The sequence below is a fragment of the Gossypium raimondii genome, chromosome 2 (assembly GCF_025698545.1).
Source record: "Gossypium raimondii isolate GPD5lz chromosome 2, ASM2569854v1, whole genome shotgun sequence".
Taxonomy (NCBI): Eukaryota; Viridiplantae; Streptophyta; class Magnoliopsida; order Malvales; family Malvaceae; genus Gossypium; species Gossypium raimondii.
This window is the reverse complement of record NC_068566.1, coordinates 41,556,563-41,570,836: the sequence shown is the minus strand read 5'-3', so window position 1 is coordinate 41,570,836 and position 14,274 is coordinate 41,556,563. Positions and strand designations below refer to the sequence as shown.

Here is a 14,274-nt window from a genome sequence, read left to right as displayed (position 1 = left end):
ATGTCTGGGCTCTTTGACAAGTTATGCATGAACCCCTCCAAAACACGATCATTCGCTTATTTATATCGACAAAATAAAATAATTTAAAATATTTGAAAAATAAAAAAAACTTTAAATTTAACTTAATTGAAAATAATAAAATTTAAAATTTCGTCTTACCATTATAGCTCGAGCGGAGAAGTGTGCTTGTCGTCGAAATGAATTAGAGAGCTTGCCATTTGTGAAAGTTTAATTGATATGAATATACGAAGTAATTAAATAAAAATATAGTATTTTTAAACAGAGTGTATAGGAAAATTTTGAACAAAAATTGAGAAATTTGAGAGATTTGAGAGAATTTGGAGTTTAGAGAGAATAAAAAGAGTTGGATTTGAGTGAAAAAAATGAAAAATGACCTGGTATTTATAGGAAAAAAGTTACCTTTGACCCTTTTAAATAATTTTACCGTTGCCAATGTTTAAAAAGCTGTTGGGAAAAATGACCGTTGGAGGAAAGCGCGATGCGTTTTCACACTCTATCAAAAAATGGCCTAAAAGGCCAATTAAAAAAAAGACACATAACCCTAATTTAACCAAAATTTAATTGCAACTCCAATAATAGTTATATGTAATAATTAAAATTTTATAAAAATAAAATTTTTTGATTTAATATAAAGATTAGTCTTTGAGCTAACAATTTTTTTAAATTTGACCTCTAGATTTTTTTAAATCAGATTGGTTTCCAAAGTAGGCATCCATTACACAAATTGATACCTATAATTAACACCGTTAATTTTCTTTAACAATTGACTTACGTGGTCAAATTAAGATGTGACATGTGGATAAACAATAAAACCACACATGTCTTCCTATTTAATTATTCTAAAAAAACTTTTTAAGGGAATGTAAAAAAGAAACTTAAATTCAATAAAATATGTATAAGTTAAAAAGCGTTAAACAAATATAAAATTATAAATTTCAAAAATTAATATATAATTAAAAACAAAAGTAGAAATAAAATAGTTAAAATTTCAAAAATTACAAAAAATAAAAAAAATCAATGCCGATCAATATTGATCAACGTTAGTCAATTTCAATCAACACTTGGTCAACATTGATGAATGCTCGTCAATTTTTGAATTTTTATATTTTTAATTTTTTGAAATATTTTGACATTTAAACATTTTTCAATTTATTATATTTTCTAAAATTTTAATTATATTTTTATGTTTTTATTTTCTTGAAAATTTCAAAATATTTTTGATTTTTCTTTTTTGAAAATTTAACTATTTTAATTTTCATTTCTTGAATCATTTATATATTCAAAATTTTTAAAATTTATATATATTTAAAATTTTAATTTCTTAAAATAATTAAAGACGAAGACATGTGTTGTTCCTAGGTTATGTTCATGTGTCACCTCATGTTTGATTATATCATTTAATTATAAAAACCGCGATGTTAACCATAGGACCAATTTATTTAACAAATGCCAACTTAAAATGATTCAATCATAAATTTAACGATCAAGATAAAAAAATTATCAAATTCAATGGTCAATCTATATATTAAGCCTAAAAATTGTAAACCGATTTAAAATTGATTTTAAAAAAATTGTAAACCGATTTAAACATTGATTTTTTTCTCAATTTTGACTTATTATTAAATTTAAATAATTTGCCATTCAATTTATTTATTTAAATTAATATATGGATGGATTCTTAATTCCATCTATTTGACTCCAAGGATAATGCTTGTATAACAAATTTTGTCAGTAAGAGATGATTATGTCACCTGGGTGGAGGATGTTTGTTGGCTGAGCAAAAAGCAGTAGTACACGTGAACTTGTGCATATCCACCAATTTTGTCCATAATTGAAGGAAAATAGAGGATGTTTTTCCTTGATTTTTACGTATGATTAATATGAATAATATAAAGAACTAAAGAAACTATTTCAAAAAATTCACAACGTGATAAAATTAAATTATTTTATTGTAAAATAGTTTAAATTAAATAATCATTTTTTAAAAAGGATTAAACTTGAAAAATGATCATTTCAATCAAGGAGGCCGAAGACCCATGCCTGCATTTCGTCCCTGAATGTAAGAGTATAGTCGCTTGATCCAATTTTGGATTGGCACTGTTCATTAAACAACCCTAGAAAATAAAGTTGGTAATGATATGGCTTGTAATTGGATTTTACTATTTGTTATACCTAGCGGACACCTCATTGAACTCCTTTGCATCTCAAACACTTTGCTCAGAAAGCACAGTCTTGGAGAACACCTCTGATGGGTGAAGACACTCCTCTCCCAACAAGCATTAAAACGCTTATTTTTGCAAATAAATTATTTTACTGCTAAGGACCTTGTGTAGCTTTAACAAGGTTCTAACAGCGACCCAGTCACCAATAGATGGCTTTGATGTTTTGGGTTGAATGGCGCAGCCTTCTAACCCTAAACCCAATGTTTAAATCAATTCATAGATCTTCCCTTTTTTAGTTAGTGGGCTAATCAGTCCTTAATGAAATGGGCTCCTAGTTTCGATTATAGTCTCGGGGAAGAAGAAACGAAGAACACCATAAATGGTTTTTTTTCCTTTTTCTTTTTGAAAATCAGAACTGAATTTGGGGAGATTTTGGACTTCAATTCGTGTTTCAAGAGCTGCTGCAATTACCTGATCAAAGCAAGATGTTAGCTTGGTCGAAATCGATTGGTCGCTGTACAGTTTCCTTTATCTCCGTTTTGCTTACTCAGTTGGCTTTGTTTTTGGTTCCTCTCTTCTTCTCAGCTTCTCCGATCCTCATTCAACTCACACTCTCAGGTCTATTCTCTCTCTCTCTCTCTCAAACATAGATGAAAGTATTCAAAATTCTTGATTATCTGAAGTTCGATAACACGGTAACTTTTTTTGCAGCTTTAGTTTTGGTTGTAGTTCTGGGATTTGGAGGGTGGTGTAAACGGCTTCTTGGATTCAATGCATCTGCTCCAGCTTTTGTTTTCTGCAGTATATTTTTTATCTGGGGTGTTTATATTGCTATTGTTCGACAAGGTACCTTTTTTGCCTTTAAAAAAAAAAAGTTTCGGCCTACTCCTTTTGGAGTTCCTTTGGAGCCGACCATACCTCAACGGGTTGGCATTGTCTCGAGTCAAGATGGAGTTTTGTCTCCTGATTCTGCAGAGAGACCAAGTGCTTGAAGAGGTTGCCTCAGACACGGTTCACAGAGCGAGAGTGTTTTCGCCGGGAGGTTGCCACCTACGACCACTTGTTGTGCGCGTCCGACCCGGCATGGCGCTACTACTCTGGGAACCCGCGTCCCAAGGGGCACTCGAGCCGAGGCCGGGTGACAAACCTTGGTTCAACCCGGGAAGAATACCGACCTGCTGAGGGGTCTGTTGGCTCTGGATGTACAACACTTTGTAGACTTCTCCGGAAGGCAGCCTTCCCTCAACAGTTTCATATATCTTTCATGCCTTATTTGGTTCATCTAGTCAGTTTTTTTAAGCTTTATTTGTTTTCATTGCGCTTTTAATATATCTAAAATTTAATATTTAACTTTTAAAGTTTGAACAACCCTAATTATAAATCCCAATTGGTTAGCATCTGTTTTCTTTATTTGAAAGTTTGGATGAAGTTTACCTCACTAATATATGGTGTTCTTTTGGTAGTTAATAATTTTTTGGATATTTTCCAGTAATCTGATTGTGAGAATGAGAATGGGAAATTAACTTCTTTTGATGCAAGAAACTACTTCTTTTGAGTAGTTTAGCAATTAACTTGTTTCATAACAGCCTATTATTTAACAGCCTATTATTTGCTTTATTTTTGCAGCGATTTCACCTGTTATGGACGTCGTGCTCAATGTAGAGATGATCATGCTCATCATTGGTCTTTTTAGGTTGTTTTTCTTTTCTCTTCAGTCTTTTGCAACATCTATAATTTGGTTAGTCATGTATATAGCTTGTTCTACAAACTTTGTTGGTCATTGTCAAAACATGCTAATGATATTGTTTTCATTGGCAGGATTATGCTGAAGGATCCTGGTTTTGTGGTTTGTGAGTCCTTTTCGTTGGACGAACTCAATGAAAATTCTGTTCTTGGTGTGCAAACTCACAATGAGGTTGTCTGGTTTCATTTTTTGTTGTTCATGTGATGCAAGTCTAGAAATAGATATAAAAGTAGTAACATGCACTTTGCTGCAAAAAGCTTGAAGTAACTGGTTAGGAGTCTCTAATTTCTTAAAAGTTTCAAAATGTATTCATACCAGGTGAAATCTGAAGTAAATCTTGTTTGAAATGTGCAATACCAGTGATTTGTAAAATATGAAAGTTTCGCATCAAGTATGTTCAAAATTTTGTTTCTAATTTGTTTCCTTTCAATTGTATTGATTTAATCGTTTTTTTATCTTTCAGAGTTCTCTTTTGCAAATGAGAGCAAGATACTGTAAGAGCTGCCAGACATATGTGCAGGGCTTTGACCACCACTGCCCTGCTTTTGGAAACTGTATTGGTATTGGAAATCAATTCCTTAACATTTTTCTTTTGATTTGTCAATGCCATCTTAATCTGCTCTCTTTTGTAAATTATCATTTGGTTGTATGATTGTTCTTAGCTAAATATTATCCTCCTTAGTGGTTGATGATGTTTTTCTATCATCATGCAGGTCAGAAGAATTATGTCCTCTTTATGGTTCTTCTGGTTGGATTTATTACTGCTGAAATTTCTTACATTGTTTGCTCATCCCAGTGTAAGTTTAAGCTTGACGTTCCCTGAACTATTTAATCCACTACCTTTAATTATGATTTACGGAACACAGTGATTCATTTGGATTCTTAACTTGTGCTGCAATGCTTTCTGATATATTGGAATTTCTTTTGTCTACTTTACTAAAGTTGTTTATATACTTAATTGCATATTTATTTGCAGTTGCTTCAAAATTTCGAGTTTTGGAAGAAAATAGAGTGGAGGTAAGACATTGCTTTAATGGTTTATCTAATATATTCCCATCAGTTATCGTCACTTATGTATTGATGTTTTTCCCCTTTTTCCTGGATGTTTTCGGTATAGAGCGGTTCCATTTTAGTAATGGCTAGAAGCACATTGCTATTTTGTGTTCTTCAAGTGCTATGGCAGGTTTGTATTGTTTGACTTTGACAATTGTGCTTGTTTCCGGATCCTTTTGGTGTATGCATTGGTATTTATTTCCCTGTTAAACATATAACATCTAGACCTATCAATCTTGATTTGAACTCAAAAATCCTATCTGATTAATTGATTTCGAACTCGGCCCAACCCGATTTGACTATTGAAAGTCAACAAGCCGAACGTGTCTAACTTGATCCCGAAAAATATGATCCGAACAAGAAATGACCTAAACTCAAAATGACCCAATTGTGAAACTGTCCAAACCCAAAATGAATTGAACCCGAGATGATTTGACTTGGAAAATCTAATAGTAATTACAAATGGCTGGAATTTGAAACAATCTGAACTTGATGTTGACTTGAATCCAAAATGAGCATGAAACTATTTGAACCGAAAATGACTTAAAATTTTAAATTCCAAATTGACCCAACTTAAATTGACTCAATCCCAAACCATCCCAAATCCCAATTCACCTAATTGAAAGGTCTATATTAAAAATTATAAAAAAAGGGCCTATGTTACATTAGATTTTTTTGTCCATGCAGGGACCTTTTTTGATATGGCATGTCTACTGCATATGTTTCAATATCAGAACTGAAGAGTGGGTAAGTTTCCTGCTAGATCAGGGATAAAATATAAAAAAATGGATATATTTTCAAGTACACACTATTAGATATGGTTTAATTAATCTCCATTATACGTAATAAGAGAAAAAATGCAAAATGCTGCTGTTCTTTTAATTTTCTTCAGGTAAACTGGAAGAAGTATCCTGAGTTCCAACTTAATGCCTCATCTTTATCAGGTGATACATTTTTATAGAACAATTCTTGTCTCTGGATATCCATATTTTGCAATGTTCTATTCCTTGTAATTTTTGTTCAATTCATTGCATCTAGGAGAGAATTATCAAGAGACAAGTTTTAAAAATCCGCACAATAAAGGAATCCTGCAAAATGTCAAGGAGTTCTTAACATTGAAATGATGGAAGTGTTACGGCCTGTCTTGCTCTTGGTGCCTTCCCAAGTTGTTCTGTATCTTCATGCTTAGCTGCAGTTTTCGTTGGGGACAGTCCTCGCTTCTCAAACACGGGTGCAAAGTTTCAATATTTGGTTTTGCTGGACATGCCTTTAGAAGGTCATCATTAGTCTGCGACATATTTGGTGCATTGCAGGTATGCGACCTGTATATTGTGGTTAGATATTATCTCTAATTTTGGCCATTGATTGGGAAAAAGTTGAACTGGCAATTCTAACGGCCAACCCAGAAAAAATTTCCAAGTTAAGGTAGCATAGAGAAAATTATTACAGTTAATTACCATGAGATAGAATAGTTATCAAAGAAGAAGAATCAAGGATTTTATAATTAATAAGGCAGAAACTTAGATTACTATTGCCCTTATGTCATTTTTTTCGGTTTTATGAGAGAGAAATGGGTGAAGGTGAGTTGCTTGCTATAGCTATGATATTGCCGGTTATTTTCAATAGCCATAATAGCCTTTTAAGATCAAACCTGCAATAGCCTTGTTGGATATGGCTTGTTGTTGTTAGATATGGTGATAGGGTTCTCCCTTTTTGATAATTTCAAATGTTCATCAAATTTCATAGTAGGAAGTAACATGATTATTGCTGATCTGTTGCCCTAATCTTTTAACATACTATGGTCTACTTGCTTGGTTTTTCTTTTTCCCTCCCCTTAATTAGTAGCTCAACCTTTTGTCCATTAACAACTAAGATTAGCACCGCAATGTGTAATGAACGTAAATGAGTTGCGAATATAAATATATGGAGCGTTGAATATACATACTTGGGGCACATCGATCAAACTAAAGGAATGAGCTTGGTCAATGTTCATGGCTGCCATTTTGATCACATAAAACAATTCAGAAACTGAAGCATTATCCTTGAGGTATCATGTTGGGGCTCACATAGATTGACTAATCTGTTATCTGTATATTTTGTAGACGATGGATTTTGTCTAGCTCTAAATTAGAACATTTGCCTACAAGTTCAATCATTTGTTGATTTTAAACTCTGAATTATTGTTGATTTAGACTAGAATATTTGACTTTGTGAAATTGAATTTTGGACTTTTGAAACTTGATTGGAATTTGGGCTAATTTGCTAAAAAAAATTAAATTAGGTTGGTGGATTTGTCACCATTTAAGTTTTTTATGGATCATTTACTATCATTTTGTCCAACATCAAGACTACAATATTCTGGTAAATTTGACATGCATCATTCATTTAAGTCGTCTTCCTTTTCCTTCTGAACTTTCTCAAATCACTCTCTGACATCAGGTTTCAACTTTGTCTTACTTTAACACCTCCTCTCCAATATAAATAAGTAATTTTATGATGCTTATTCACTAAGGTCTGAGAAAACAGGTGCATGCAAAAAAAAAAAAAAAGAAAAAAAAGAAAAAAAAAGAATTAAACAGCAAAAGGTAAGAAATGTTCCTTCTGTTTACTTAGTTCAATGATAATTAACAGATAGAGGTTCGATAAGGCTCTATGTGGATAGGATTATGCGATTCACTATATGTGGTTTAAGGTTTAAACAGGTATTCAAATTGTTCTTATTGTTGCCTATTATGGATAATAAGGATCATCTATCTTCATCCTGTGGAGTACGCCCAAAGACCAGGACCAGACCAATTATACGATGATTGTAATAATATACTTGTTCATCTAATTTATTAATAAATATATAGTCATTATTGTTTTCGATACTTGAATTAAAATAAATTGTATAACAATAAAGTCTTAAGAATGATATGATCATTCTCATTCTTGGGTGTCCTTTGTAAGTATTATTGCAGACTTAGACAACAATAATCAATTGAGATTAATATGTGTTTGATTAATGACAAGCATTGTTATAAATATTGTTGAAACCATCTTTTTGAAAAATAAAATTTTAGGTTGTCGACTCTAAAAAAATGAAAATTTGGGAGTCGCCACCAATCTTTTATTGAGGTGTGATTTGATCACCTAAAAAATGGCTTTGGTCTACGAGTTTTAGAAAAACGGATCTGGGAGTCAGTTACGTACGAGGAAGGATTAGCACCCTCGTAACGCCCAAAATTGGTACCTAGTTAATTAATTAGTGTCTTAAGGTCGAGAATTTGGAAAAAACATAATCCTTAGCAAAACTTAAAAGGTTACGTATTAAGACCCTTATTATTTCAGAGAAAGAAGATACTACACCCAATGCGTTAGGGCACAGCATTCTAATTTTCCCCAAAATGAATTGGGCCAAAATACTTGTACAATAAAATTTTAAAAGAACATCCACTTATTCAAGATTTAAGAAATCACACCCAATACGTTAGGGCACGATTCCTCTAGAATCCCAAACTCGGAATATTTCCTTTACTTTAAAAGAACATCCACTTATCCAAGATTTAAGAAATCACACCCAATACGTTAGGGCACAATTCCTTTAAAATCCTAAACTCGGAATATTTCCTTTATTATTTTTTAAAAAAATCTTCATTTCGAGAAATCAATGCGTCACATCCAATACGTTAGGACACAACGTGTTGAATTCTCAATAATGAGTTTTTATTTTTTGATTGAAGAGAAATGCTCGATTGTTAGATTTAACGAAGAAAATCGGAACCCAATACGTTAGGGCTCCATTCCCTTGAAAATCCTAAATACAAACATTATCTCAATTTTAAAAATTTTCTATCTTTAAATTTGAGTAAAAAATGATGTAATGTGATTTTATACATACAAATGCTATAATAATAACAACAACAATAATAAATACATTAATGACATAAAAATAATGTAAACAAATGAATAAACGAAATAAAAAACAGTAATCCATGACATGCAAAATATTAAATGTAAATACAATTATACAACGAATGGGAAAGCAAACAAAATAAATAAAGATCAGAAGACATATAATATACACATGAAAATTATGAAGATTAAAATATATATATAATTTACAAATAAAATTTTGGGTTATAGAATTTATATATAAATACAATACATAATATACTTATGCAAATAAGGAAAAAATATAATTATACGTACATATATAAAATAATAAAAATAGGTATATTTTAAAAAAGAAAAGTGAGTATTTAATCATTTAAAAAACGTAAATATATACATATAAATATGAAAATATTCTTTAAAAAATATAGGAAAATATTAGTTAAAAAAATATACATGTACATATAAAAGGAATATACATAGATAAAAAAATTAAATAATGAGTACATTATCAAAATTAATTTAAAAAAAATATACGTATATATACATATATATATAAATATGAGAAAAATATTAGCTGAAAAAATAAGTATGTTCATAAAATATACATATATAGATTTTTTAAAATGAAAATAAAATAATAATTACACTATTAATTAATAAAATAAATAAAAGAACATAAAAAATTAAATTGAATTGCAATTAAAAATCTAGGTAAATCAGTAAATAAATAAAAGTAAAGGACTAATTTGAACGCTTGAATTACATAGAGGGGTGGAAGGAAATTTTCCTTCTCTTCTAAAACGGCGCTGTTCAAATGGATCAAATTGAATTTAAAATAAATAAAAGGGTAAATTAAAAAATAAAAACTTAATTACAAAAACATTAAAAGGTGAAGGGCTAAATAAAAATAAATAAATAAAATTAGCAGTGGTATCACCTTCTTTTTAAAATCGTAAATAAGTAAAAAATAATCGAACGAAAAAATAGTAAGCCACCTTTAAAAAGCGCCAATCGTTTCTTTTTTTATTCTTCCCTTTCCTCTTCTTTCTTTTCACAATGAAGGGAGAGGCCTCTATTTATAGCTGAGCCTCCCCAAATCCAACGGTACAAATCAGTTACATCAACGGCTGAGATTAAAGGGTATCTACAAATTAAATCTCTAAAATTACAAAATCATATATTCTAAGATTGCATATCATATCTAAGATTATATATCATATCTAAGATTGCATATCATATCTAAGATTGCATATATCATATCTTGGATTGCATATCATATCTTAGATTGCATATCCTCAAAAATTATGTTTCCATATGTGAGCCCGGGCTAAAATTGGGTATTACAGCTGCCACTCTTTGCTCGTTCTTGTGTAACAGGGACGAAGCAAAGACTTTAAAAATGCTCGATTTTGTCCGGTCGTGCTGAACCTTGGTACATCTTCAGAAGTATAGGAATTAGTGCCATCTTCAATCTGCCTCACTGCAACTTCAGGAGGATAAGACTTGCTTATTTAGTCTGCTCCACTGCAACTTCAGGGAGATAAGACTTGCCAATTTTAGTCTGCTCCACTGCAACTTCAGGAGGATAGGACTTGCTTACTTAGTCTGCTCCACTGCAACTTCAGGGAGATAAGACTAGATGCGATCTGCTCTCTGCAACTTCAGAGAGATAAGATCTGAGGTTTTAATCCGCTCCACTGCAACTTCAAGGAGATAGGATTATCGGTTTTAATCTGCTCCACTGCAACTTCAGGGAGATAAGACTTGCCATTTTCAGTCTGCCCCACTGCAACTTCAGGAGGATAAGAATTGCTTACTTAGTCTGCTCCACTGCAACTTCAGGGAGATAGGATTTACAATCTTCAACCTTCTCCGCTGCTGCTCAGGGAGACAAGGCTTGGTGGTTTAAATCTGCTTCCCACTATTTTGGAAAGATAAGATTCTCTATCTTCGATCTGCTCTACTACTGCTTAGGGAGATAAGATCTACAATCTTCAACCTTCTCCGCTACTGCTGAGGGAGACAATGCTTGGTGGCTTAAATCTTCTTCCCACTATCTTGGAAAGATAAGATTCGCCGTCTTCAATCTGCTCCACTACTGCTTAGGGAGATAAGATCTACAATCTTCAACCTTCTCCGCTACTGCTGAGGGAGACAAGGCTTGGTGGCTTAAATCTTCTTCCCACTATCTTGGAAAGATAAGATTCGCCGTCTTCGATCTGCTCCACTCATCGCTTAGGAGATAAGATCTACAATCTTCAACCTTCTCCCTTCTTTGAGGGAGACAAGGCTTGGTGGCTTAAATCTGCTTCCCACTATCTTGAAAAGATAAGATTCGCCGTCTTCGATCTGTTCCACTACTGCTTAGGGAGATAAGATCTACAATCTTCAACCTTCTCCGCTACTGCTCAAGGAGACAAGTCTTGGTGGCTTAAATCTGCTTCCCACTATCTTAAAAAGATAAGATTCACCGTCTTCGATCTGCTCCACTGTCAATGCAGGAAGGCAAGATCTGCTCTTTCACTGATCTGTTCTCTGTGGAACATGACCTGTATAATAAACCTAACTATGCCTAATGATTAGGATAGCATGATCAAAATGCATCAAATGCTCCTAACTAGACATGTGTGAATTTTGCATGAATGTAAAATTTATTTTTCCGAGAATGATCCCTCTTAGGTTGTCATTACTCGAAGTTTATTAAGGCTTTGTGACTGACGTGCTACAACGCCTTCTTGCTTCACTGGCTTTTCTGAAGAAACATTTAGCCAGACTGTCCCCCACTGTGAACCTCCAAGTTTAATCCATTGGGATACAAAATTTGTACCCTCTTTCTTCTACTGTGACCCAAGGGTAAAAATATCTGGCCTTTTCTCAATCCTCTGCTATCACAATTCGAAGATACAGAATGCGAAACTCTTTGGTTTCCTACACCATTCCTAGAGTGTCATATCAAATGATCACGCACAAATGAAGGATTCTCTTCTCCAAGGAAACCCCTTCTTATTGTTTGGTGATTTAAACTTTGTCACCCATCTGACATCCTGTCATTTTGTTTGATTAATGTTTTTGACAACAAAATCCAAAGAGATAGTCTTCATTTAGACTCTTCCTTCTCAGATTTCCAACCTTTAAACTTGGTGCGTTCTAAATAATAGTCCTGTTTCAGGCTCCTGTATTATTTAGAAACTTCTAGAGTAATATGCAAAACTTCCTTCGTGAAAGTTTTATTAGTCCATTAATCATTATTCTAATGCAACATGCTTGCAAAAAGGGTATAACAATGGATGAGAATACAATTGGTTCTGAGCATAGCTCGAAAGGAATAGATTATCAAAAATAGTAAACAAGGATAACAAAGAAATTGATTGGGAATGTGTATCTTGGAAAAGAATGAAGTATTCCAAGAATAACAAATTTAGTATGAATATAGGGTGCCCCAGATATCGCAGCTTGAACTTTTTCTGTACAAACTTTTTAAAGATCCTTCTGAGTTTGACATGTGTTTAAGAGATCCACAGTACTCTGCCAATGCCCCAAGATGTTACCTACCTTTTCCTGATAATTCAAGTCTAACAAGATCACCACATGCCCCCAAAATTTGAACTGCTCTGATCACCTCTTGCCCCATTCTAATCAATATTTGAGCCGCCCTTTTCGGGTTTTCAACTCAAATCCCCTTTGGTCTCAAGGCGCCCTTTGCGGGTTTTCACCTTGGCCTCTCCATTTTCTTTCTTCTTTTCTTTTTTTTTCGAATAATTTTGATTGAATCTGAACTCATAGGATTAGGCACGTCCTTGTTATCCCTTCTGATCAAAATCAACACTTTTTCAGATAAGGCTTTCAACATAAGACCTTTCCCATATTGGATAAAATTCTTTTTGTATGGGAAAGATCCCCTTCAATACCAGGTCCCTCTCAAGGAGTTCTCTAGGGCGAACCTTTTTTGTGAGCTCGCATCATTTTCTTTTGGCGCATTTGACCATGATGGATAACTTTGAACATTCCTCTTCAATTAGATCTAAAAACTCAGAGTGACAGAATCTTGTCTTCAATAGGCAAAACCACGATGGGCCCAAGAGAAAGTTATTGCCCCAGCAGAGTAGTTTTTTTTTTGCCATCTTTTCTTTGGGCAATATGGCATTAATCGTGAATAGACTGTAAACTTTTGATATTGTGCTGTTGTTCAAATTTAGTACATTGTCAAATATGATCCTTTTGGCGTTCTATATGATTCTTCAAGAATTGACATACGAAGCAGCTTCCACACATTTAGTAAAGTAATTGACGATCACAAAGATGAATTGATGACCGTCAGACTCTTTTGGCGAGATCGACCAAATGACCTCCATGCCCCACATAAGGAGAAGTCATGTACCCTGATAATTCTTTGTAGGGTGAGATCCATTTTCTGACTTGTTCTACCATCCTTAACAGGTCCAGAAATAGGCTACCATCTTTGACATCTTCAAAGTTATGAGATCCCTCTAAACACATGTCTCGCTCAGAAGGAGATTCGAGTCGATGAGGCGTCACTCATGTCATTGATATCTGAGGACCCATAGTAATTGCAAAAGAATATACAAAAGAATGTGTGAATTTACGAATGATTATTTATACAATATAATTATGAACGAAAGAATGATGTGGAAGAAAATCCAAAAGAATGAAAGAATAATTACTCGCAAAGAATGAAAAAATATTGGCTTCGAATACAAAGATATATGTTATTAGAATAATGATGTTCAGACATGAGCCTATTTCACAAAGGAATTCCTATCGTGTTTAGGCTAAAAGCAACAAGAATGTTCTGAACATTACTCTAAACAAGCTCTAAAGACTACAGAGATTTCTTCCGTAATCCAATTACTTAGAACACTCCCAAATTTTATAAGGGCAGACATCTAACAAGGTCCCTTTTCAATTGTGTCTCCGTATGTGAACACTTCTCAACACCTCTTCATATATTACATTCATACCATTATCAATCATGATTGGGTAGCAAATTTCCTGCATTAGATGAGTCATCCAACTTGACAATACCCATGTTGATAAATTTTTCAACTAGCTTTTTGAAGGCAATGCAATTCTCTATTGAGTGCCCCGTAATTCCCGCATGATAATCGCATTGTGCACCTGTGTCGTACCATTTGGGATACGGGGGCTGTGGAGGTTTCACATGTAAAGGAGCAACAACATGCGCATTGAATAAGCTTTGATACAGCTCCTTGTACGACATTGAAATTGGCGTGAACTGGAGCTTTTCAGTACCTGGCTTTAAATATGATTCTTGCTTTAAAGGAACCTGATGGCTGGTGGTTTCTGTCTTTAACTGGCCCACAGCGATTGGTCTTGAGTGGCCCTTGTTATATCTGCCTTCATTTTTCCCCTTATTCCCTTTCTTCCTTGAGGCTTTTA

General features: G+C 33.3%; 1 protein-coding gene across 1 annotated transcript; it reads left to right on the top strand.

Annotated features, from left to right (window-relative positions):
- Window positions 1-2,186: 2,186 nt before the first annotated feature.
- Window positions 2,187-7,217, top strand: LOC105788837 (uncharacterized). Its single transcript, XM_012615897.2, has 11 exons — window positions 2,187-2,801; window positions 2,895-3,029; window positions 3,810-3,876; window positions 4,002-4,098; window positions 4,391-4,487; window positions 4,641-4,724; window positions 4,904-4,944; window positions 5,045-5,110; window positions 5,668-5,727; window positions 5,873-5,924; window positions 6,019-7,217. The coding sequence occupies exons 1-11, from the start codon at window positions 2,669-2,671 to the stop codon at window positions 6,102-6,104; spliced, it is 918 nt and encodes a 305-aa protein (XP_012471351.2). The 5' UTR covers window positions 2,187-2,668; the 3' UTR covers window positions 6,105-7,217.
- The last annotated feature ends 7,057 nt before the right edge of the window (window positions 7,218-14,274 follow it).